The sequence below is a fragment of the Saccopteryx leptura genome, chromosome 1 (assembly GCF_036850995.1).
Source record: "Saccopteryx leptura isolate mSacLep1 chromosome 1, mSacLep1_pri_phased_curated, whole genome shotgun sequence".
NCBI lineage: Eukaryota > Metazoa > Chordata > Mammalia > Chiroptera > Emballonuridae > Saccopteryx > Saccopteryx leptura.
In genome coordinates, this window is record NC_089503.1 from 252,210,000 (window position 1) to 252,236,586 (window position 26,587).

The 26,587-nt window shown below is 44.5% G+C and overlaps 1 protein-coding gene across 2 annotated transcripts in view; it reads left to right on the forward strand.

The window, feature by feature from the left end:
* The window catches only part of DNMT1 (DNA methyltransferase 1), a 54,431-nt gene that overhangs the window by 5,009 nt on the left and 22,835 nt on the right, over nt 1-26,587 (forward strand). For both annotated transcript variants that reach the window (XM_066346747.1, XM_066346748.1), the window contains exons 2-16: nt 5,115-5,151; nt 5,897-6,004; nt 6,199-6,415; nt 7,474-7,549; nt 9,192-9,270; nt 11,178-11,212; nt 13,182-13,266; nt 16,697-16,728; nt 18,716-18,800; nt 21,111-21,145; nt 21,651-21,732; nt 24,770-24,804; nt 25,130-25,175; nt 25,271-25,351; nt 25,427-25,536. In XM_066346747.1, the coding sequence (XP_066202844.1) occupies nt 5,115-5,151; nt 5,897-6,004; nt 6,199-6,415; nt 7,474-7,549; nt 9,192-9,270; nt 11,178-11,212; nt 13,182-13,266; nt 16,697-16,728; nt 18,716-18,800; nt 21,111-21,145; nt 21,651-21,732; nt 24,770-24,804; nt 25,130-25,175; nt 25,271-25,351; nt 25,427-25,536 (1,143 nt within the window). The remainder of the gene's footprint in view (nt 1-5,114; nt 5,152-5,896; nt 6,005-6,198; nt 6,416-7,473; nt 7,550-9,191; nt 9,271-11,177; nt 11,213-13,181; nt 13,267-16,696; nt 16,729-18,715; nt 18,801-21,110; nt 21,146-21,650; nt 21,733-24,769; nt 24,805-25,129; nt 25,176-25,270; nt 25,352-25,426; nt 25,537-26,587) is intronic.

Sequence of the window (26,587 nt, forward strand, 5' to 3'; positions counted from 1 at the left end):
TTTAATTTTCTTTTTTTTTTTTTTAGAGAGGAGAGAGAGAGGGAGAGAGAGACAGACAGGGGGGAGGAGCTGGAAGCATCAACTCCCATATGTGCCTTGACCAGGCAAGCCCAGGGTTTCGAACCGGCAACCTCAGCATTTCCAGGTCGACTCTTTATCCACTGCGCCACCACAGGTCAGGCGGTTCCTCTTCTCTTGCTGGCTCTATGATGAAGGTCTTTCTCAGCTTCTGGAGGCGATATATACAGTTGACCCTTGAACAACATAGGGGTTAGGGGTGCCAGCCCCCCTCAGTTGAAAATTTAACATATAACTTTTTTTTTAAGCTTTCTTTTTTTTTTTTTTAACAGAGAGAGAGAGAGAGAGAGAGAGAGATAGACAGAAACGGAGAGATAAGAAGCATCAATCATTAGTTTTTCATTGTGCTTTGTGACACCTTAGTTGTTCGTTGATTGCTTTCTCATATGTGCCTTGACTGTGGGCCTTCAGCAGACCGAGTAACCCTTTGCTCAAGCCAGCGACCTTGGATCCAAGACGGTGAGCTTTTGCTCAAACCAGATAAGCCGCCGCGCTCAAGCTGGCGACCTCGGGGTCTCGAACCTGGGTCCTTCCGCATCCCAGTCCGATGCTCTATCCATTGCGCCACCGCCTGGTCAGGCTCAACATATAACTTTTGACTCTCCTGTACTTAACTACTAAGAGGCTACTGTTAACTGGAAGCCTTATAGATAACATAAACAGTAAATTAACACCTTTGTTGTATATGTATGACTATTTTCCTACAGTAAAAGTAGAGAAAAGAAAATGTTATTAAGAAAATCATAAGGAAGATAAAATACATTTACAGTATTTACTGAAAAAAATTCAAGTATATGCGAACCTGTGCAGTTCAAATCTGTTTAAGGGTCATCTGTACTACCACTGTATCTGCTGCCTGCTTAGTCTTTTCTACAGAGAGATCTTCTGACAACCCAAGTCAGGAGAGCCTGCCTGGCAATGCCTGTGTGCAACCACCCAATTCGTTGCCTGGTACAGGGCCTGGCATACTAGATACCCACAGATGTGAGTAGCTATCAAACCTAGAAGCAGAGTTCACATCAGCCACTGTTTAAAATTGGTCCAGCAAAGCCTGTTGCTCACATTCCTGGCTTTGCTTGTAACACTTGCCCTGTGGAATAGTTCTGTTCCTGCCTTTTTTATTTATTTATTTTTTATTTACACAGACAGAGAGTCAGAGAGAAGGATAGACAGGAACAGAGAGAGATGAGAAGCATCAATCATAAGTTTTTTGTTGCGACACTTTAGTTGTTCATTGATTGCTTTCTCATATGTACCTTGACCGTGGGGTACAGCAGACCGAGTAACCCCTTGCTCGAGCCAGCGACCTTGGGTCCAAGCTGGTGAGCTTTTGCTCAAACCAGATGAGCTGCCTGACCAGGCGGTGGCGCAGTGGATAGAGCGTCGGACTGGAATGCGGAGGACCCAGGTTCGAGGCCCCGAGGTCACCAGCTTAAGCATGGGCTCATCTGGTTTGAGCAAGAAGCCCACTAGCTTGAACCCAAGGTCACTGGCTCAAGCAAGAGGTTACTCAGTCTGCTGAAGGCCCGCGGTCAAGGCACGTATGAGAAAGCAGTCAATGAACAACTAAGGTGTTGTGACACGCAATGAAAAACTAATGATTGATGCTTCTCATCTCTCTCCATTCCTGTCTGTCTGTTTCTGTCTATCCCTCTCTCTGACTCAGTCTCCGTCTCTGTAAAAAATAAATTAAAACAAACAAAAAAAACCCCAGATGAGCCTGCACTCAAGCTGGCGACCTTGAGGTCTCGAACCTGGGTCCTCCGCATCCCAGTCTGACGCTCTATCCACTGCGCCACTGCCTGGTCAGGCTGTTCCCGCCTTTTAGGCTAGTCTGTGTGGGACCTGGGTGGGAGGATCTAGGGACAATGGAGGCCTGGTCCCTGCCTAGTGTGCTCCCACTCCACTGACTGTCGAGCGTGCTGCTGGTTAGACCTGTTGTTGCCCTACTGCCCACAGTAAGCACCCAGACTGGGAAGAGCCTCTTCACTCACCTCCCTTTCCTCAGTGTTGTCTGTTCTTGTTCCTTTGTTCTTTTTTTCCTCCCTTCCTTCCAAATAGGTAAGATACTAATCTTCAATAGTTAAATCAGACCATGATTTTCCAGCCAAACTCATGATGGTTCTGCACTTCTGAATTAGGTACAAATATTCCAAAGAATGAGCTCTTGGGGCGGGTGCCAGCAAACTCTTCTAACTTGATGTATCTCCCCTGTGTGTGGGCTCCCCTGCTGCCTTAATTCTTCTATTTCATACATTCCTCATTAGAATGCTGCCATCCCCTCACTCCAGTCTTTAGGAATGTTAGCTGCCTCTTCCCCACCTCATCTCGTGGCTCTGGCCCACTCATTCTGACACCGAACACACCGTGATGTACCCTCTTATTGACTCTTCTCAGATCCAACTGGAGTAAGACCACCTATAAGTCACTTAATTTACAGAAGGACCCTAACTCTGACCTGTTTCCTTTCCCAGTACCTTTTAAAATTATATGTATGGGTGGGCAAAGTAAGTTTATAGTTGTGAGTACACATAACAGTTTGTTTTTGTATTGTTTATAATAATTGTATAATTTATATAAGTGTACACTATCCTATATTATATCATTCTTTTTTTTGTTTTTGTTTTACAGAGACAGAGAGTCAGAGAGAGGGATAGACAGGGACAGACAGATGGAATGGAGAGAGATGAGAAGCATCAATCATCAGTTTTTTTTGTTGGGAATGAACCTTAGTTGTTCATTGATTGCTTTCTCATATGTGCCTTGACCGCGGGCCTTCAGCAGACTGAGAAACTGCTTGCTCTGGCCAGAGACCTTGGGTCCAAGCTGGTGAGCTTTGCTCAAACCAGATGAGCCCACGCTCAAGCTGGCGACCTTGGGGTCTCGAACCAAGGTCTCGAACCTGGGTCCTCCGCATCCCAGTCTGACGCTCTATCCACTGCGCCACCGCCTGGTCAGGCTGTTATATAATTCTTTTTTTTTTTATTTTTATTTTTTTTATTTTTATTTTTATTTTTTTTCTGAAGCTGGAAACAGGGAGAGACAGTCAGACAGACTCCCGCATGCGCCCGACCGGGATCCACCTGGCACGCCCACCATGGGACGACGCTCTGCCCACCAGGGGGCGATGCTCTGCCCATCCTGAGCGTCGCCATGTTGCGACCAGAGCCACTCTAGCGCCTGAGGCAGAGGCCACAGAGCCATCCCCAGCACCCGGGCCATCTTTGCTCCAATGGAGCCTTGGCTGCGGGAGAGGAAGAGAGAGACAGAGAGGAAAGTGTGGTGGAGGGGTGGAGAAGCAAATGGGCGCTTCTCCTATGTACCCTGGCCAGGAATCGAACCCGGGTCCTCCGCACACTAGGCCGACGCTCTATCGCTGAGCCAACCGGCCAGGGCTGTTATATAATTCTTGTGTCATTTCTCACCATTATCAGAATAACTACCCCCTCCAAAAGGGGTCTCGTTTCAATCACAGATGACTTCTTGATTGATTGATTTTTAGAGATAGAGGAAGGGAGAGAGAGAGAGAGAAACATCAATTTGTTGTTCCACTTATTTATGAATTCATTGGTTGATTCTTGTGTATGCCCTGATCAGGAACTGAACCTGCAACCTTTGCCACAAATGACTTTTTTTTTTTCCCCGAAGTTGGAAACGGAAAAAGTCAGACAGACTTCCGCATGCGCCCCACTGGGATCCACCCGGCATGCCCACCAGGGGGCGATGCTCTGCCCATCTTGGGGGCATGGCTCTGCCGCAATCAGAGCCATTCTAGTGCCTGAGGCAGAGGCCACAGAGCCATTCTTAGCGCCCGGGCAAACTTGGCTCCAATGGAGCCTTGGCTGCGGGAGGGGAAGAGAGAGAACAGAGAGGAAGGAGAGGTGGAGGGGTGGAGAAGCAGATGGGCGCTTCTCCTTTGTGCCCTGGCTGGGAATCGAACCCGGGACTCCCGCACGCCAGGCCGATGCTTTACCACTGAGCCAACCAGCCAGGGCCAAATGACTTCTTTTAAAAAATGGTTTTAGCGGGACCTGGTGGTGGTGCAGTGGATAGAGTGTGGGACTTGCATGTAGAGGACCCAGGTTCGAAACCCTGAGGTTGCTGGCTTGAGCGCAGGCTCATTTGGCTTGAGCATGGGCTCACCAGCTTGAGCGTGGGGTTGCTGGCCTGAGCATGGGATCATAGACATGACCCCAGGTTGCTGGCTTGAGCCCAAAGGTTGCTGGCTTGAAGCCCAAGGTCATTGGCTTAAGACCAAGGTAGCTGGCTTGAGCAAGGGGTCATTTGTTTTGCTGTAGCCCCCCCATCAAGGCACATATGAAAATGCAATCAATGAATAACTAAGAAGACCAAGGAACCACAGTGAAGAATTGATGTTTCTCATCTCTCTCCCTTCCTGTCTGTCTCTGTCTGTCTCTCTGTCTCTGTCACAGACACAAAATTTTTAAAAATTATTTATTTGAGAGAGATGAGAAGCATCAACTCGTATTTGTGGCACCTTAGTTGTTCATTGACTGCTTCTCTTGTGCCTTTACTGGGGTGGCAAGTCAAGCCAGTGACCCCTTGCTCAAGCCAGTGACTAGGATCATGTTGATGATTCCACACTCAAGCTTGCGACCTCAGGGTTTCAAACGTAGGACCTCACCATCCCAGACTGGTGCTCTATTCACTATGCCACCACTGGTTGGGCAAAATATTAATTGACTTTAGAGAGGGTGAAAGAGAGAGAGAGGAAGGGGAGGGAGAATTTGATGCATTTATTGGTTGATTCTTGTATGTGCCCTGACCAGGGATTGAACCCATGACCTTGGCGTATTGGGACAATGCTCTAACCAACCCTACCTGGCCAGGGCCCACAAATGACTTAATGTATGGGCATTATAGTAGGCATTCTAGACATGGTGGTGGGGGGGACCATTGTATCTTTTTCCTAACACTCATGTATGTTAAATTTACTTCCAAAGTTGTTTAAAACTACTGATTCTTACAGGTAAACTAAATTGCTTAACAAGTGTTTTTTTCTTTTTTTCCCCCAGGCTCAAAGATTTGGAAAGAAATAGCTTAACTGAAAAGGTAATTTTCATTTGAAAAATATTTTTTTTTTTTACCAAATGTGACTATTTGACAGATACTCTGTAGCTTGTAAAAAGTTTAAGTGGAATCAGCTTTTTCAAAAGAATTAAAAAAATTTTTTTCCATCCATTTGATAGGTGTGGGGAAGGGAAGAGAAAGAGAGTGAGAGAAAGGGAGAGAGAGAAAGAGAAGTATCAACTGTTGTTCCAGTTAGTTATGCACTCATTAGTTGCTTCTCATATGTGCCCTGACCAGATATTGAACCCACGACCTTGGCACAACAGTACGATATTCTATCTGCTGGTCCACCCAGTCAGGGCCCATAAAGTTTTGAGATAACTTGGAAATATTCTTGTTTAATGTGCTGTGTTAATATGTTGCTAATATTAGTTGACTTCTGATAACTTGTTGGCAGGTTTCCCAATCTAGGTTCTAAACCACCAGTTCTGAAACTATAACTTGTCCTGGTCACACTATTTTCAAAAGCACAGTTTTGTTCTAATACATCATATGTCTCTGTCTCGCCTCTGATCTTTCCATTTTTACCACTCTGGAGTTGGTGTGATATAATCTTAATGGAAATATCATGAAAATGTCTTATGAATACTTAAGTTTTTTTGGCAGAGTCAGCATTGCCTGCCATTCAGTCATTGTTATATGACCAGGCAGCATAATTATTTGTATAGTAGTCCATTAGTTAGTAGCTTGGGAATTTGGGGACTTCTAAACCTATATCCTTTCCTAGGAGTGTGTGAAGGAGAAATTGAATCTCTTGCATGAATTTCTGCAAACAGAAATAAAAAATCAGTTATGTGATTTGGAAACAAAATTACATAAAGAAGAATTATCAGAGGTAAGTCAGTTTTCAGCTTCCCAACATCTAGAGAACGTCTCCTCTTGTGTAGCTTGTTTGTGACCCAGGAGGCGGAATAATACCCAGCACTCCTTGTTACCTGATAAGTATAAAAGAAATACGTGTGTTTCCTTATTCTCTTACTGCCACTTGTTTACATTCACTGCTACTTAAATTATCCTTTCCTGCTATAGGAGGGCTACCTGGCTAAAGTCAAATCCCTTTTAAATAAAGATTTGTCCTTGGAGAACGGTGCTCATGCTTTTACTCGGGAAGTGAATGGATGTCTAGAAAACGGGAGCCATTCACGTGAGGACCGCAGAGTGAGAATGGCAGAGGAAAACAAGTCGTCCAAACTCATGTCCAAACCTTGCACACCCAGGAGAAGCAAGTCTGATGGAGAGACAAAGTGTAAGAGCCCTTAACTCATTTGGCCTTGATGGAGACTGTTAACCACATAAGGAAAGGGACAGTCAGACTTGGAGCCATAGGTCCTCCTGGGCAGTACTTGCTCATTTGTTTCTTGTGTATACCTCTACTACTAAATATACTTCCTAATTAATTTAGGTGTATACTAATCTAAATTTTGTCTTTGACCAAGTCTAGGGCTTTAGATCCCAAAACATGGCTAAATTTACGAGGTATAAAATAATAGGGACTACTGATAGTAATTACTTCTGTTATATGCCTACTTAAGCTAAACATTCCTTCTTAGAAGACTTTTTTCAGTTTATAGTCAAAGGTTCTCTTATAATCTTTTTTTGTTATTGTTATTTAAAAAATTTTTTTTTCTATTTTTCTGAAATGAGAAGGTGGGGGTGGGGTGAGGGCAGACAGACAGACTCCCAGCATGGGATCCACCCAGCATGTCCACCAGGGGGCGATGCTCAGCCCCTCTGGAATGTTGCTCTGCTGCAATCTGAGCCATTCTAGTGCCTGAGGTGGAGGCCTTGGAGCCGTCCTCAGCCCCAGGGCCAACTTTGCTCCAATGGAGCCTTGGCTGTGGGAGGGGAAGAGAGAGACAGAGAGGAAGGAGAGGAGGAGGGGTGGAGAAGCAGATGGGTGCCTCTCCTGTGTACCCTGGCCGGGAATCGAACCTGGGACTTCCACATGCTGGACCAATGCTCTACCGCTGAGCCAACCGGCCAGGGCTGCTCTCTTCTGTAATCTTTATGAACAAAAGAGCATGTACTTGAGCTCAGGTCCAACTCTCAGCCACTTCACTTTTTGACAGTTCTATTTTCTTGTCTGGTTCAGGAATTGGTCCCTCAAATAAGAACTGTGTAAAATGGTTCAGCAAACTGGAAGGTGCTAATTGCCAACTTTATCAAGACAGTTGTTGATTAGAATAAGAGGCAAAGGACACTTAATCCTCTGCATTAACTTGGTGATGCTGAAGAACTGCACCTTTGCTGTGATCTTTTTTATTCATAGTGGCTTTTTTTCTTGTTTCTTTTTTCTTTAAATAGCTGAAGTCTCACCTAGCCCCAGGATTACAAGGCAAACTACCAGGCAGACCACCATCACCTCTCATTTTGCAAGGGGGTCAGTATATAATGAATTGACAGCTGCATTTTCTAAGGGCCAACTCTTTTTGGTATAATATCTATGGAATTCGTAGGATGTAATTTAGCACTTCTGACTTTCCACATTGCATCGGTTTTCATTGTGCAATTTTGTTAGACATTTATGAACACATTTTTTTCATACTAAATATTATTTTGTATTAGTTTCAGGTATACAGCATAGTGTTTAGACAACCCTACACTTTATAAAGTGTTCCCCCCAATATTTCCAGTACCCACCTGACACCATAGTTAATATAATACTATTGACTAGATTCCCTATGCTGTATTTGACATCCCTGTGTGAACAGCATTTCTGAATAACTCATCTATTTTTACTCTTACTATAAGAAACTTCATGTATTAGTGAGGTTAGTAAAATGAACCCCTAAGTAAACGATCCAGTAGTGTCACCAGTTAACGGCTCCTGGCCATCATTTCATCTATATCCCCATACAGTCCAAGTGGATTACAACTCCATATACCCCCATGTACCCCCAACTGGATCACTTTGAAACAAATTTCAGACATATCTAATATTCATAAAGATTTCTAGGCAACCAGGTCTCTTTTTGACACATTTTTAATTCATATTTTTCTATAATTGCTAACATTTAGTAAACCATCTCCTTTTAAAAAGGTAAAACATCACATACAATTTTCATGCCTTATTAAGTGGAACAATTCCTTATTGGATACATAACCAGGGTTGACATTTCCCCATGTATCACAAACAAAGTGTATTTGGTTGGTTTGTTCCTTAAGCCTTTCTAGTTACAGATTCTTTCTTTTTTTCTTGCCATATATTTGAAAAGATTAGATCATTTGTCCAAGAGATTTCTAGATCTGGCTGACTGCATCCTTATGGTGGTTAATATGTTCCTTATCTCCATTTCCTATAATCTGGTAGTTAGGTCTAGAGGCTTGATTGGATTCCAGCTTTGATTTGAGACTTCCTCATAGATGGCTCTTTAGGCTTCCAACAGATGCATGTAATGTCTCTTCTGTGATATCAGCAGCCGATGATCAACATCTAGATTCACTATTTCATAGCGTTTGCAAAATGATGATATTCTAACCCTATTGCTCAAAGAAATACTAAGCTTGAAGCCTCTTTCAGTACCCTGAAAATGAGGGCTTCTCCTTGGAGGGAAGAAGGCATCCATGCTTTGAATCTGCCCTAAAGAGGGTGGGAGGCATCTAAGTCATTCCACATCCGTTAGAGCAGGGGTAGTCAACCTTTTTATACCTACCGCCCACTTTTGTATCTCTGTTAGTAGTAAAATTTTCTAACTGGTTCCTCAGTAATGGTGATTTATAAAGTAGGGAAGTAACTTTACTTTATAAAATTTATTAAGCAGAGTTACAGCAAGTTAAAGCATATAATAATTACTTACCAAATACTTTATGTCAGATTTTCACCAAGTTTGGCAAAATAAATCTTTATAAAACAACTTACTATAGTTAAATCTATCTTTTTATTTATACTTTGGTTGCTCTGCTACCACCCACCATGAAAGCTGGAATGCCCGCTAGTGGGTGGTAGGGACCAGGTTAACTACCACTGCATTAGAGATCTAGGGTCTGGCTGAGCTAATAGTGGGCTTTACTGTGTTTGATAGCCCTGCCAAACGAAAACCAGAGGAAGACCCTGAAAGAGCCAAATTCGATGATACTGTCCATGAAGAAGAAAAAGACCAGGTAGGGCTGTCTCTTTAAAATTTCTTCACATTGCTGTATTTGCTGATAATCATGACTTTATATTTGGTCTATCTAAATAGGCTTTTTTGCCTGACCCGTGGTGGCGCAGTGGATAAAGCGTCGACCTGGAAATACTGAGGTCGCCGGTTCGAAACCCTGGGCTTGCCTGGTCAAGGCACATATGGGAGTTGATGCTTCCTGCTCCTCCCCCCTTCTCTCTCTCTGTCTCTCTCTCCTCTCTCTCTTTCTCTCTCCCTCTCTCTCTCCTTTCTAAAAATGAATAAAATTAAAAAATTAAAAAAAAAAGTAAGTAGGCTTTTTTTTTTTTTTTTTTTGAGAGAGAGAGAGGGGAACAGACAGAGAGGCAGGAAGAGGGATGAAAAGCATCAGTTCTTCGTTGCAGCACCTTAGTTGTTCATTGATTGCTTTCTCACATGGGCCTTGATGGGGGGCAGAGGAGTTCTAGTTGAGCAAGTGACCGTTTGCTCAAGCCAGCGACCTTGAGGTCATGTCTATGATCCTACACTCAATTTTTTTATTTATTGATTTTATTGAGAGAGGAAGGGGGGGAGAGAGAGAGACAGGAACATTGAGCTGCTCCTGTGTGTGCCATGACCAGGGATCGAACCTGCAACCTCTGTGTTTCTGGATGATGCTATAACCAACTGAGCTATTCAATCAGGGCTGTTTTTAACTTTTTAAAATTAATTAATTAATTCATTCATTCATTTTTAGAGAAAGAGGAGAGAGACAGAGAGAGAGAGAAAGAGAGAGTGTGAGAGAAGGGGGAGGAGCAGGAAGCATCAACTCTCATATGTGCCTTGACCAGGCAAGCCCAGGGTTTTGAACCAGTGACCTCAGCGTTCCAGGTTGATGCTTTATCCACTGTGCCATCACAAGTCAGGCTGTTTTTAACTCTTTTAGATACGTAAATACAGCTATCCTGCAGATGGCAAATATTGTCTACTTAGGAAACTAGTGTACTAGGGTATTCATTTAAGAAGATCTGGTATCTGCTCTGGCTGGGTAGCTCAGTTGGGTCAAGCATTGTACTGGTACGCCAAGGGTGTTGGTTTGATCCCCCAGTCAGGGCACATACAAGAATCAACCAATGAATGCATAAATAAGTGAAACAACAAATCTATGTCTCTCTCTTCCTCCCTTCTTCTCAAATCAATAAATTAAAAAAAAAAAGATGCTATCCAATTTAGGTTGTCATCATCATTCCCTGATGTGAATCCTGAATTACTATTTTGGTTTTTCTAATATTAAAGAATTCCTGACACAAGGTGGAAGATCATCATTTACATAGCCACACTAGACGATCTCTAGTATGCAGATATATGCTGGCTGACTTCTGGGCCTGTCTTGTGTTTTGAGGGGGTGGGCACGTCAGTACCAGACTGATGGTTGCCCATATCTTCTCCCGACACTCAGAACCCCCTTTTCCACCCTTTTTAAAAATTGTATCCAATGTATTTTTTAATTAATTAATTTTATTTTTTTTACAGAGACAGAGAGAGAGTCAGAGAGAGGGATAGACAGGAATGGAGAGATGAGAAGCATCAATCATCAGTTTTTTGTTGTGACACCTTAGTTGTTCATTGATTGCTTTCTCATATGTGCCTTGACCGCGGGGCTACAGCAGACCGAGTAACCCCTTGCTCAAGCCAGTGACCTTGGGTCCAAGCTGGTGAGCTTTTGTTCAAACCAGATGAGCCCGCACTCAAGCTGGAGACCTTGGGGTCTCGAACCTGGGTCCTTCCACATCTCAGTCCAAAGCTCTATCCACTGCGCCACCACCTGGTCAGGCTCCAGTGTATTAACTTAATACTTTAACTTAAGTTTTTAGTTTTGATCTTCTTTTGAAATGAATATTTTTTTTTCTATTTCTTCTCTCCACACAGGAGGAAAAGAGACGTCGAGTTACATCCAGAGAACTGTAAGTATAATTTAAGTATAATTACTATACCTTTTTGTTCTGTGCAGTGTATATAATCTTGATTACTGCAATGAGTTTTCAGAAAAAAATTTTTTTTTTTTTTGTATTTTTCTGAGGCTAGAAACGGGGAGAGACAGTCAGACAGACTCCCGCATGTGCCCGACCGGGATCCACCCGGCACGCCCACCAGGGGGCGACGCTTTGCCCACCAGGGGGCTATGCTCTGCCCCTTCGGGGTGTCGCTCTGTTGCGACCAGAGCCACTCTAGCGCCTGGGGCAGAGGCCAAGGAGCCATCCCCAGTGCCCGGGCCATCTTTGCTCCAATGGAGCCTTGGCTGCAGAGGGGAAGAGAGAGACAGAGAGGAAGGAGAGGGGGAGGGATGGAGAAGCAGATGGGCGCTTCTCCTGTGTGCCCTGGCTGGGAATAGAACCCGGGACTTCTGCATGCCAGGCCGACGCTCTACCACTGAGCCAACCGGCCAGGGCCCAGAAAAATTTTTAAAGTGAGAGGAGGGGAGGTAGTGAGACTCCTGCATGTGCCTCAGCCAGGATCCACCCGGTAGCCCTTGTCTAGGGCTGATGCTTGAATCAGTGAGCTATTTTTAGTACCTGAGTCTGATGTGCTCAGACCAGCTGAGCCATCCTCAGTTCCTGGGTCGATACACAAACCAATCGAGTTACTGGCTGTAGGAGGGGAAGGGGGAGAGAGTGAGGGACAGAAGCAGATGGTTACTTCTCTTGTATGTTCTGACCAGGAATCAAATCCGGGATATTCATATACCAGGCCAATGCTCTACTGAGCCACCAGCCAGGACCAAAAATCTTTTTTTTTTTTTTTACAGAGGCAGAGATAGATAGGGACAGACAGACAGGAACGGAGAGAGATGAGAAGTATCAATCATCAGTTTCTCGTTGCGCGTTGCGACTTCTTAGCTGTTCATTGATTGCTCTCTCATATGTGCCTTGACCGCGGGCCTTCAGCAGACCAAGTAACCCCCTGCTGGAGCCAGCGACCCTGGGTCTAAGCTGGTGAACTCTTTGCTCAAGCCAGATGAGCCCGTGCTTAAGCTGGCGACCCTGGAGTCTCAAACCTGGGTCCTTCCGCATCCCAGTCCGATGCTCCATCCACTGCGCCACCACCTGGTCAGGCCCAAAAATCTTTTAAAAATAATTGTAGCCTGACCTGTGGTGGCGCAGTGGATAAAGTGTCAACTTCAAATGCCGAGGTCGCCAGTTCGAGACCCTGGGCTTGCCTGGTCAAGGCACATATGGGAGTTGATGCGTCCTGCTCCTCCCCCCTTCTCTCTCTCTTTCTCTGTCTCTCCTCTCTAAAAAAATGAATAAATAAAAAAAGATAATTCTATAGTGAATTGCGGTAACTAGATAGCTTAAGAATGCTGAGTTTGGGCCTGACCAGGCGGTGGCGCAGTGGATAGATCATCGGACTGGGATGCAGAGGACCCAGGTTCGAGACCCCGAGGTCGCCAACTTGAGCGCAGGCTCATCTGGTTTTAGCAAAAGCTCACCAGCTTGGACCCAAAGTCGCTGGCTGGAGCAAGGGGTTACTCCGTCTGCTGAAGGCCCGTGGTTAAGGCACGTATAAGAAAGCAATCAATGAACAACTAAGGTCTTGCAACGAAAAACTGATGATTGATGCTTCTCATCTCTCTACCTGTCTATCCCTCTCTCTGACTCTCTCTCTCTGTCCCTGTAAAAAAATAAAAATAAAAATAAAATAAAGCTGAGTTTGGGGTCATATTAATCTTTTGATTCAGGTATTATTCTCATTAAAGAGAATGAGGACAACTGGCAGTCAAAACCAATTCTAAAGATCATTTAAATATTAAATGTTAAAGTAGCATGTTCTTTTCATGATTGCTTTTTGGGGTGGTAAGGAGGACTTTATGAAAACTGCTACCAGGGAAGGAGTCTGAAAGTAACCCTTGGGGTATATTATTTGGTTTGACAGAATTTCCAGACCGCTCCCTGCAGAAGATCCAGAAAGAGTAAAACCAGGCACTCATATGGAAGAGGAAGAAGAAAGAGATGAAAAAGTAAAGCGTGGTCCAAGTTTGTCACCTCTGTCTACCTTAATTTCAGTTCCTATTTGGTTATAGGAAGGGGGTGGGGAGTATGTGTGAACAGAATGACTTTCACTATTGCTCAAAATGACCTTGACTTTGGCTATAACGCTTTTCAAACTCTTTTTTTTTTTTTTTTTTTTTTTTGTATTTTTCTTAAGTTGGAAACGGGGAGGCAGTCAGACAGACTCCCGCATGTGCCCGACCGGGATCCACCCAGCATGCCCACCAGGGGACAATGCTCTGCCCACCTGGGGCTTCGCTCTGCTGCAACCAGAGCCATTCTAGCGCCTGAGGCAGAGGCATAGAGCCACCCTCAGCGCCTGGGCCACCTTTGCTCCAATGGAGTCCTGGCTGCGGGAGGGGAAGAGAGAGACAGAGAGGAAGGAGAGGGGGAGGGGTGGAGAAGCAGATGGACGCTTCTCCTGTGTGCCCTGGCCGGGAATCGAACCTGGGACTCCTGCACGCCAGGCCGACGCTCTACCACTGAGCCAACTGGCCAGGGGCCAAACTCATTTTTCTGATGTTTCTTTATATGGAAGGTGGGTTATACTGCTGTTGTGATAGTAAGGCCAGGGGTCAGCTGGACCACTACTATCTCACCAATCAGAGCTTCAGTCTGTTCTCTCACCCAAGAGGTCTTTGTGAAGATCTCACTTTCAAACACGTGAGGTACTAAAATTCTTTTCTTTTCTTTTTTTTTTTTTAGAAGGAGAAACAGGAAGGGAGAGAGATAAGAAGCACCAACTGGCAGTTGTAGCATTTTAGTTGTTCATTAATTGCTTCTCATATGAGCCTTGATTTGGGGGCTCAAGCCAAGCCAGTGACCATGGGATCATGTAACTGATTCCATATTCAAGCCAGCAATCTGTTGGTTTTGAACCTGGGACCTCTGTGTCCTAGGTTGACGCTTTATCCACTGTGCCACCACCAATCAGGCTTTTATATTTTTTTAATTGTATTTATTGATTTTAGGAGTGGGAGAGAGACATTGATCTGTTCCTGTATATGTCCTGACTGGGGATTGAACCCATAACCTTTGTGTATGGGGAGATACTCTAACCAACTTAGTTATCTGGCCAGGACTAAAATTCTATATAGCATCATTTAGATATAAAATTGCATTCTTAACTGAGATCAGACTAGTAGATCTCCATCTCCTTTGTAAAATAAGAGTTTAAGGTTCTATGAAGCACAGATGTATCACCTGAACCCCCTTGAGGAAGGAGAGTTGGAGAGGGAATGGGAGTCCATACTGGAAACTTTACCATATGACAAAGGGCCAATGTTGAGTGGTCAGAGGTGGTGGAGCAATATGTGGTCCCATTTTGGTTTTCATGTTACCACATGTATTAGAGGTTTCTTACAAATTCAGATGGGTGGTAAACCTTTATTGGGAGCCTGTAAAAAGATGGGTGTCTTATTTTGCTCTAATGGAGGATCACCTAAGATGTATGCTAATTCTTAAACCATTCAGTGCTTGAAGCTAGTCTTTAAATTCCCTACCCTGTAGTTAAAATTAGAGGGCCGTTATAGTTGAGACATATCAAATTCCTTTTAGACCAGGCAGTTTTAGTGGGCTAGCTTAACCACCCTCTGTAGGAGCTTTGGGCAAGACTGCTTGCTGATGGTCAGACTCATGGGGTCTCTTCTTATAGTAGGAAGGTTCATAACATGTTGCTTCTTTTAAGAGCACTGACCTTTGTGGTCACTTTATAAAATCTGTGGTTTCTGAGGCTGAATTAGACTTCAGCAGTTCTCTGGAAAAGTGTGTTTAGACCTTTAAACTTGGGCTCAAAATGATGTGTTGTCTTTTTTTTTTTTTTTTTTTTTCTAAAGCTGGAAACGGGGAGAGACAGACAGACTCCCGCATGCGCCCAACCGGGATCCACCCGGCACGCGCACCAGTGGCGACGCTCTGCCCACCAGGGGGCGATGCCCTGCCCCTCCGGCGCGTCGCTCTGCCGCGACCAGAGCCACTCTAGCGCCTGGGGCAGAGGCCAAGGAGCCATCCCCAGCGCCCGGGCCATCTTTGCTCCAATGGAGCCTTGGCTGCGGGAGGGGAAGAGAGAGACAGAGAGGAAGGAGGGGGTGGGGGTAGAGAAGCAAATGGGCGCTTCTCCTATGTGCCCTGGCCGGGAATCGAACCTGGGTCCCCCGCACGCCAGGCCGACGCTCTACCGCTGAGCCAACCAGCCAGGGCCGATGTGTTGTCTTTTGAGATAGAATCTTGTCTAGACGAGTTATCCTACTTCATTCCTTGATTATGAGTTCCTAGTTTTTTTTTGTGTGTTTTTTTTTTGTATTTTTCTGATGCTGGAAATGGGGAGAGACAGTCAGACAGACTCCCGCATGCGCCCGACAGGGATCCACCCGGCACGCCCACCAGGGGGCGATGCTCTGCCCCTCCGGGGCGTTGCTCTGCCACGACCAGAGCCACTCTAGCGCCTGGGGCAGAGGCCAAGGAGCCATCCCCAGCGCCCGGGCCATCTTTGCTCCAATGGAGCCTTGGCTGCGGGAGGGGAAGAGAGAGACAGAGAGGAAGGAGGGGGTGGGGGTGGAGAAGCAAATGGGCGCTTCTCCTATGTGCCCTGGCCGGGAATCGAACCTGGGTCCCCCGCACGCCAGGCCGACCCTCTACCGCTGAGCCAACCGGCCAGGGCCGATGTGTTGTCTTTTGAGATAGAATCTTGTCTAGACGAGTTATCCTACTTCATTCCTTGATTATGAGTTCCTAGTTTTTTTGTGTGTGTTTTTTTTTTGTATTTTTCTGAAGCTGGAAATGGGGAGAGACAGTCAGACAGACTCCCGCATGCACCCGACAGGGATCCACCCGGCACGCCCACCAGGGGGCGATGCTCTGCCCCTCCGGGGCGTTGCTCTGCCACGACCAGAGCCACTCTAGCGCCTGGGGCAGAGGCCAAGGAGCCATCCCCAGCGCCCGGGCCATCTTTGCTCCAATGGAGCCTTGGCTGCAGGAGGGGAAGAGAGAGACAGAGAGGAAGGAGGGGGGGGTGGAGAAGCAAATGGGCGCTTCTCCTATGTGCCCTGGCCAGGAATCAAACCCAGGTCCTCTGCATGCCAGGCTGACGCTCTACCGCTGAGCCAACCGGCCAGGGCCATGGGTTTCTAGTTTTGATATAAAGTTATTGTCTGTGAGGTTGACAACACTCATGACAGGTGACAGGAAATTGGGGGTAAATACTTAAACTGCAGAATTTGTTCTCTGAGAGTTTCTTTAACTTTCTGCCTACTTAACCCCCACCAAAACAATTTTGCTGTCTTGAAGGTAGATAATTTTTACTCCTACCAGTAAGCTACTTAGTTATGATAGAACATTTTAATAGAAAGATCAGGACCAAATGGGGGAAATTAACTAGTCTTTTTTTTCTCTTGCACTTAGGAAAAGAGACTCAGAAGCCAAACCAAAGAACTGTAAGTATAGTTAACATGCCTTTGTACTTTGTATTGTGAAACTTAACTGTTTTTTGTTTTTGTTTTTTTTTTACTTTTTTTTTTTTTATAAATTTTTATTAATGTTGATGGGATGACATTAATAATTCAGGGTACATATATTCAAAGAAAACATGTCTAGGTTATCTTGTCATTAAATTATGTTGCATACCTCTTGACGGAGGACAATCTGAAACTTAACTGTTAAAATGAATGTTGTGGTAAAAATAACAGATTAGACAGACCATTAGGTGTATTAGTAATTCATATAGTATATGGGTGAGTGCCATTTGTGGGAGGTAAGACCACTATAGTGAAGGCTGAGGTCAGCTGACCTTGACCCCAGGCCCTTCCTCAGTGATAATCATACAGCAAGCAGATCTTCAGTGGTGGTTAAAGGGCATTGTATGAGCAGCTATGTCTGTTACCCATAGTTATGAAAACTCTGTGTAACACATAGCCCCAAGCTCAGTGGCTTAAGATAGTAAGCATTTGTTTTTATTTTTAATTTTTAAAAAAAATTGATTTGAGAGAGACATTAATTTGTTTCACTTATTTATGCATTCATTGGTTGGTTCTTTTTTTTTTTTCCAAATGAGAGGAGGGGAGATAGAGAAAGAGACTCCCCCTGAACACGCCCTGACTGGGATCCATCCGGCAACTCTTGTGTGGGGCTGATGGCTCGAATCAACCATGCTATCCTCAGCTCCCAGGGCCAATGCAGTTGTGCCACTGGCTGTGAGGGGAAGAGAGAGAGCAGGAGGAAAGGGAGGGGAAGAGGAGCGCATGGTCACTTCTCATGTGGGCCCTTACTGGCGATTGAATCTGGGATGTCTGTACACCGGGCCGACGCTCTACCACTAAGTCAACCAGCCAGGGTTATTGGTTGATTCTTTTTTTTTTTTATTGGTTGATTTTTGTATGTGCCCTGCCCAGAGATTGAACCCGCAATCTTAGCGTATCAGGACAATGCTCTAACCAATTGAGCTACTCGACCAGGGCAAGACAGTAAGCATTTATTGAACTCACAAGTCTATAGTTTGGTGGCTTTGGCTGACTTTGGCCAGAGATGATAGGGCTGACCTGCTTCATGATTTGGTCAGCCTGAGCACAATCTGGTAGTGGCAGACCATGAGGGCAAAAGTATAAAGGAACACTTTTTCAGGCTTCTGTTGATTACAGTTGACTGAAGTAAATGTTGAGACTGAGCCTAAGCCTGGGTGGAGGGAAGGCAGAACACTCAAACTGAGTGGCAGGGCCCTGGCAGAGAGGTGAAGATCTCATGTATGTGGTTGGTTTTCCATGGTCGATAATGCAGATGGCACCAATTTTTACTTACCTCACAGGGTTGGGCTCGGGACTAGACACTTACACTGCAAGTAGGATTCCCAGCAGGTCACAAGAAACCAGTGGAGTCCCATTGTCTTTTTTTTTTTTTTTTTAATTGCGAGGAAGGGAAATAGAGACAGATTTCTGCATGCAGCCTGACTGGGATCCACCCACAACCCCATTCTAGAGCCAACCCTCAGACCAACTGAGCTATCCTCAGCGCCTGGGGCTAATGCTTGAACCAATCAAACCACTAATTACAAGAGAGGAAGAGAGAGAGAGAAGGGGGAGAAGAAGAGGGAGAGAAGCAGATGGTCGCTTCTCATGTGTACCCTGATGGGGATTGAACCCAGGGTTCGTATGCTGGGCTGATGCTCTATCCATTGAGCAAACTTGCCAGGGCCTGTCTTTTGTTTTAAACTACTCTCATCAGCATTTTATATAAAGGGTTGTTGGCATTTCTGAGGTTATAAATTCTGAGGTGATCAGTGCCTTTCAGGTTTCCTGCAGTGAAGACCTGCCCTTCAGACGGGAGAGGTGATGCATGCTCTAACTTGGGGAAGATACCCTTATCAGGCTGCTGGTAGTGGCATCAGGCTCCCTGAGCTGACTGGGGTGTCTGTCTTTTGTTTTGTGACAGAACATCTAAACAGAAATCTAAGGAGGAACCTGAGAGAGATGCAAGACCAGGATTTCAGGCTGAAATGGATGAAGCAGACGAGAAAGTAATAACTGAATCTTTGTTAACTCTGTGTTCTCATTTGGTTGGGAGAAGTGACATGGGGCAGGGCTCTGGGTTCAAACCCAGCCCTGCCTACCTGTGGGGTGACTGGGAAAATCAGTTAATCCCCCTTGTAGGGGCTAGTGATTGTCACTGTATGTCAGTGCCTGATACGTAGTGAATGTTGAGTTGCTTGTTTATCCATGATGGTGAAGAGGGCCTATGTGTGCCTCGACCAAGATGTCTTTGGAACCAGCTACTTTTAATATCCTCTCTACTGAGCAGTCCTTATATGTCATTCCAGACACGTGTCAGCCATGCCTATACTGCTTTACCAGTCAGTCTCCCAAGTTCTCAGTCTCGTTCCCCCCATTCCCATTAGCCTCCTCGCCTCCAGTTCAGCTAAGTAACTTTGTTTTAGGGTTTAAATATTGTACATTGAGACAACGCTGGGCCTGTATAAAACTACAGAATAATAAGGTTATATCTACAGGGCTGTCCTGCTGCCTGAATTCTGGGGGTTCACAGTACAGGAATCTCAAGCTCTTTAAGCCGTTTTGTCCCTATCTGACTAAGAGACTGAACTTGGAGAATCTCTGGATTGTCTCTTGTCTTCTGTCTGTTGAAATCTAGAGAGTGGAGCCTGAGTTCACCTACTACCGGGTCATAAACATTCTTGCTTCCAACCTGATTGGCCATGGGTGTCTATTCTCGTCCTGTAACAAATGACTCTTTGGTGTTCCCACCAGCTGCTCTAACATCTCATTGTCTTTCACCTTTTCTGTCCAGATATTGGTTATCTTCCTGTCAGCACTTGCCCTTGAGATCTAGGGAGATCTTAGTGTCATCATTAGACTACCCATTCTCCTCAGACAGAGGCTGGCAGAAGATTTAGATCACACAGCACTTTGCCTTTTTAATATTGTTGACTCTTCTATTTTAATAGACCCATTTATAGATTTATTATTTTATGAAGATGAGCTATAATATCAGAAAGGTATATTTTATCTGCAAGCTCAGAATATACTAGATTGTCCACATAAAACAAGGAGTTGGTAGCAGCGTTGGGAATTTTTATTTTATTTTTTGTGAGAGAAAGGGAGATAGTGAGGCAGACTCCCACGTGTACCCCGACCAGCATCCACCTGGCAACGCCATCTGGGCTGATGATCGAGTACCAAGTTATTTTTAGCACCTGAGGGTGTTGTGCTCTGAGGGAGCTAACCTCAGTACCTGGGCCATGCTTGAAGCAATTGAGCCACTGGTGGTGGGAGGGAAAGAGGGAAAGAAATGGGATGGAGAGAAGCAGATGGTTGCTTCTTCTGTGTGCCCTGACAGGGAATTAAATCTGGAATGGCCAGTGCTCTATCTACTGAGCCGCCAGTCAGGGTCAGGAATTACTCTTTAAAAAAATTACTGGCTTTGGCCGATTAGCTCAGTCAGTTAAGAGTGTTGTCTGGGAGCATGGAGGTTACTGCTTTTATTCCCTTGTCAGGGCACATACAGGAGCAGCTTGATGTTCTTGTCTCTTTCTCCCTGCCTCTCAAAAAAAAAAAAAACACTGATTGATTTCAGAGAGAAAGAGGGAGGAAGAGGGAAGCATTCATTTGTTGTTGCACTTAGTTGTGCATTCATTGGTTGTTTCCTGTATATGCTCTGACTGGGGGTTGAACCTGCAACATTGATGTTTTGGGATGATGCTCTAATCCACTGAGCTAAGTGGCCAGGACCAGAGTTGAGAATTTTTACTTTTATTTCTTAAAATTTTATAGTAGATTCTAAGTCATGTGTCACCCCATCCCTCACCCATACTATCCCAATGCCTGTCTTCACCTGCTGTCCAGATGGAGCAAGCAAAATTGCTGTAATATTTCTTTCTACAATGAGCTTTCCTGGGACAGGTTGACAAACTGGCCCACAGGCTAAATCTGGCCCTCTATTATTTTCAAATAAAGCTTTATTGGAACACAGCGATGCCTTTTCATTTACATACTGCCTCTGGTTCCTTTTATGTTACAGAGGCAGAGTTGTGTGGTTGTGACACAGACAACATGGCTTGCAAATCTGAAAATATTTGTTTTCAGGCTTTTTTCTGAAAGAGTTTGCCAATTCCTGATCAACTCTTATTTATAGGGGTTAGGGAGCTGAGTTAAAAATTTGGAGCCTGTCTCTACCCTATGTATCTGACCAGATTCTCCTGCTCTCTAGCTCCACAGTGCTGCAGTCACTAACTGATACTTCGGGTTTGCTCTAGCTCTTTCTCAGAGGCTAATTTTTCCCCCTTTATCTCTCCATCTCTGCTTCCCCCTCTCAGGATGAAAAGAGGCACAGAAGTCAACCCAAAGATCTGTAAGTGGTTAAAATGCTTGCACTTTTGTGCTGTGCTTTGTGTAACTTTAATTACTGAAATAACTTAGAGACCTGTGACCATGTGGAGGTTTACAGAGAGTTGCTGATGCTATTGGAAGATTGGATCAGTTGGGGCAGGGTTGGATAAATCAAACTGGGCCCTCTTACCTCTTACCTTCTGCCACTTTTATGGCACTTCTGGCATTGCACAGAATCGTGTGTGTCCCTTAGCTTCAAGCACTGCTCATCAAGCCCCTCTACAGCTGAGGGTTCACATGGGGCTTCTGAAAGCCTTGTTTCAGGATTACGAGCTAGCAATGTGCCTTTAGAGCCACTGTGACATGGGGCTCTCTTTTCTGGATGGGAAGAAGAATCTGTTTCCCAGATGTATTCTGAATATTTTGCTTTTTGATAAGGAGGCATTGATTTGTTGTTTTTGATGCAAGTTGGCAATGTGGTTAGTTTTGCTGAGCTAATATTTGGCATATATTTGCTTACCCAACAGAGCTGCCAAACGGAGACCTGAAGAAAAAGAACCTGAAAGAGCAAAACCACAAGTTTCTGATGAAAAAGATGAGGATGAAAAGGTAAGGCTGTGTTTTTTCAATTTTACCGTATTTTATACATACTATCAGCTGGAATTTTAAAGTGATTTAAAAATTCCTTTTTTGTTATGGAAATATTCAAACATATCCCAAAGTAGGCAGAATAGGGTAACAAACAATCATGTTCTCATCAGCCTTCAACAGTTACGTGTGACCAAGCATGTTTTATCCAAGCCCCACACATTCTCCTTACCCTCCCTTCACCTGATGGTGAACAAATCCCAGATATATTAAATATTTACAGAACTATTTGTAAAAGAGGACTCTTTTTTTTTTAAAATCTTTTTAAATTAATTTATTTATTTTTACAGGGACAGAGAGAGAGTCAGAGAGGGATAGATAGGGACAGACAGACAGGAACAGAGAGAGATAAGAAGCATCAATCATCAGTTTTTCGTTGTGACACCTTAGTTGTTCATTGATTGCTTTTTCATATGTGCCTTGACCGCAGGCCTTCAGCAGACCGAGTAACCCCTTGCTCGAGGCAGCGACCTTGGGTCCAAGCTGGCGAGCTTTTTGCTCAAGCCAGATGAGCCCGTGCTCAAGCTGGCGACCTTGGGGTCTCGAACCTGGGTCCTCCATGTCCCAGTCTGACGCTCTATCCACTGTGCCACCGCCTGGTCAGGCGAAGGGGACTCTTTAAACATCACTATAACCCCATTAATAACATAGTAATATCGAGATCTAGTCTTTGTTCAAACTTCCCTGATTATCTCCATTGTGTTTTTACAGTTGATTTGTCTGTTTATTTGAATCAGGACTCAAACAAGGTCTATGCAATATATTTGGTTGGTTTGTCTCCCCACAGTTTCACTCCTCTCTTTTATTTGCAGTGTGCAGGAAGGAATCTGTATATCTGTAGTTTCTGGATTCTGGGTTTTGCCATTTGCACTCCTGGCACTCCTCTAGCCCTGTCCCCTGCTGACTGATAGGTCCAGAGTCTTGACCAGATGAGGTCTTTTGTTGTTTTCCAGAGTACTTTTGAGGTGTTGCAGCACACCAGAAAGGCATAGTTGTCTTTTTATGGTTTAAAGACTGATTACTGGGTTCAAGTGTTGTCTGCCTGACCTATCTATTATAAAGTCCCTGTGGTTTTTGTTTTTATTTCTTTATTTTTATGGGGTTTTTTGTTATTGTTTTTTTTTTTGTTTTTTTTTTTAACAGAGACAGAGAGTGAGTCAGAGAGAGGGATAGATAGGGACAGACAGACAGGAATGGAGAGAGATGAGAAGCATCAATCATCAGTTTTTCATTGCGACACCTTGGTTGTTCATTGATTGCTTTCTCATATGTGCCTTGACCGCGGGCCTTTTAGCAGACCGAGTAACCTCTTACTCAAGCCAGTGACCTTGGGTCTAACCTGGCGAGCTTTGCTCAAACCAGATGAGCCCATGCTCAAGCTGGAGACTTCGGGGTCTCGAACCTGGGTCCTTCCGCATCCCAATCCGACGCTCTATCCACTGCGCCACCGCCTGGTCAGGCTTATTTATTTTTAGAGAGACAGAAGGGAAGGAGGGGATGGAGACAGAAAAAGGAATGTTCATTTGTTATTCCCCGTAGTTGTGCATTCATTGGTTCCTTCCCATGTGTGCTGACTGGGGATCAAACCTGCAACCTTGATGTCTTGGGACAGTGCTCTAACTAACTGAGCTAACTAGCCAGGGTGCCCCCTCAGTTCTTTACCTAATGTTTTTAACAGTCATTGCTTAATTTCATTATGTCACTAGAAGTTAGAAAGTGGTAACAATCTAGTTTTCTCATTCCTTCATTTATCCAAAATAATTCTAGAAGTGATTCCCCAGCCTGACCAGGCAGTGGTGCAGTGGATAGTGTCGACCTGGGACACTGAGGACCTAGGTTTGAAACACCAAGGTCACTGGCCTGAGCGCGGGGTCGCCGGCTTGAGTATAGGATCATTGACATGATTCCATGGTTGCTGGCTTGAGCTCAGAGGTTGCTGCTTTGAAGTCCAAGGTCACTGGCTTGGCTGGAGTCCCCTGGTCAAGGCACATATGAGAAAGTAATCAATGAACAACTGAAGTGCTGCAACTACAAGTTGATGCTTCTCATCTCTTTTCCTTCCTGCCTGTCTCTGTCTTGCTCCCTATGTCTCTCACTAAAAAAAAAAAAAAAAAAAGAAGAAGAGACAATTCCTCTTATATTAGTCTGCTCAGACTGCCATAACAAAATACCACAATCTGGTTGATAAAAAAAAACAGGCATTTTTTTCAGTTCTGGAGACTGGAAATCTAAGATCAAAATGCCAGCAAGGTTAGTGTCTGATAAAGCCTTTCTTGGCTTATTGATAGTCACCTTCTCACTGGGCCTTCACATGGCCTTTCCCTGTGTGAGCATAGAGAGAGCGAGCTCCGGTGTCTCTTCCACTTATAAGGACACCATTCTTACTGGATTAGGGCCCCACCCATATAACCTCATTTAACCTTAGTCACTTTCTTAAAAGCCTCATCTTCAAGCAAAGTCACATTTGGGGTTAGAACATAAGTATATTAAGTGGGGGGCACAATTCAGTTCATAGCACCCCATATCATTATTTACTTGAGGTACTGCTTGTATAGGAAAGCTAAGGGATATTTTTTTTTAATTGATCTTTTATTAGTCTTTTAAGGAAGTCTTGTTTGGGTGTTTCAACTGGATAGAATGTCGTCCTGGCATGCCGAGCTCTTGGGTTTGATCTCTGGTCAGGATACATGTGAGAAGCAACCATGAGTGCACAATTAAAGGCAACAAATAAATGGGACGAGCTGATGCTTCTCTCCCCACCCCCCGCTTCTTTCTCTCTCAAAATAATGGGAAAATTAAAAAAAAAAATTTTTGTTGTTTACAAAACTAACTTTACATGTTGGAGGTGGGCCATCTCTGGTTTTTTTACTTTTTTCTTTCTTACCTCTGACTAGATTTTATGATAACCATATAGATATATAAAATTCTTAACTCCGAGGCATTATGCAAATGTAAAAACTTTTTTACCCTCCACTTCAATTTTGTTTTTTCCATTTAGGAGGAGAAGAGACGCAAAACTACATCCAAAGAACCGTAAGAACTTATTTTTGTGTTTATACATAGCAGACAATGGTATTAAAATAATTGTTCTAGAAAGAAAAGGGAGTTTTTAGTGAGTTGCCAGACCAGCCTTAGCTTTGACTCTGATCGGGTCTCTGAGCACAGGACCAAAATGCTCCAGTTCTTCCCAGTGTGGCAGGTTCTCTCCATGTGTAAAGACACTTGTGACCCAGCACCTTGCCCGTTATACAGCCCTGGTATTCATCTGTGTTGGGTGGTTTAGGTATGAGTTTGACAACAGATTCTGATAGGTCTTTTTTTTAGTTATTTTAGAACATACCTTCTGTTTTGTTCCCAGAACTGAGAAAAAATTGGCTCGAACCAAAGCGGTAGTGTCTTCCAAGGTAAACATGCATGTGGGGATTAAACCAGTGGTGCCGTATTAGTGGGATTGCTGGGAACCGGCTCTCTTGAGTACCATTTTGTCCTGCCCCCACAGACCCATCTTCAGAGGTGCCTTCAGTGCGGACAATACCTGGATGACCCCGAACTGAAGTATGAACATCACCCTCCTGATGCAGTAAGTTCCAGCGCTATCTTAAGCCTTTTATTTCCTGTCTCTTGTGCCTCTAACTAATGGTCCAATGTCTTTCAGGTGGATGAGCCACAGTTGTTGACAAATGAGAGACTGTCTATCTTCGATGCCAATGAATCTGGCTTTGAGAGTTATGAGGCTCTTCCTCAACACAAACTAACATGCTTCAGGTACTGATATGCTTCTTCACTGTGACAGGGCACTTCCCCAAAGATGCCTAAGTTCTTAGTATCTCTAGCACCTAACCTACAACATTTCTTATGCTGCTAGCACTTGATGGATAAAAGCCACAAAGCCTGTTGGGGATTTTTTGGGGTGTGGTTATTAAAACTATACAAGTTAAATCTTCAGCTTGTATACATCCTGGAGGTCATTCATTCCAATGAGGACTAGCTTTGTGCTAGGTGCTACACTAGATGTTATGGATAGAACACTTCAGGCTTCTGCTTTCATGGAAGCAGAACAAAGGTTGTGCCTGTCAGCTAGTAATACCTAGGACATGTAAAAAGCATGGGAAGCAGAGTGGGTAGGAGGAAGAAGTGTTTAGATTGGTGGGGAAATGACTTGCACAAAGACTCAGTGACATAAGAGAAAAAGCTGAAGGGATAGCTTAGGGAAAAGCATCTCAGGAAGAGGGTCTAGCGGATACCGAGGCTCAGAGGTATGGGTGTGTTGGCTGTGGAACACTCGGTGGCAGGGCTGGGGTAGGTGGGGGCTGGTGGCATATGGTAGGGGATGCGGTCAGATCAGGAAGCTGGGACTGGGGAGAGGGCTTGATCACAAAGGCCTTTTCAGGCTGTGATATTTACTCCAGAATTTTCTTTGAGTGATGTTACATAGTGTCTAAACTATATCTTTGGCAAAGTTCAAATAACTTTTTTTTTTTTAGTGAAAAAGAGAAAAGGACAAATAGGGACAGACGGGAAGAGAGAGAGAGAGATGAGAAACATCAATTCTTTGTTGCGGCACCTTAGTTGTTCATTGATTTCTTTCTCATATGTGCCTTATCCTGGGGGGTTACAGCCAAGCCAGTGATCTTGGGCTCAAGCCAGTGACCCTGGGCTTCAAGATGGATGAGCCCACGCTCAAGCCAGTGACCTCAGTGTTTTGAACCTGGGTCCTCTGTGTCCCATTCTGTTGCTCTGTCCACTGTGCCACTGCCTGGTCAGGCTCAAATGAACCCTTGAGTGAACCAAGTCCCCTTGCTCTTTAGCACTTGTC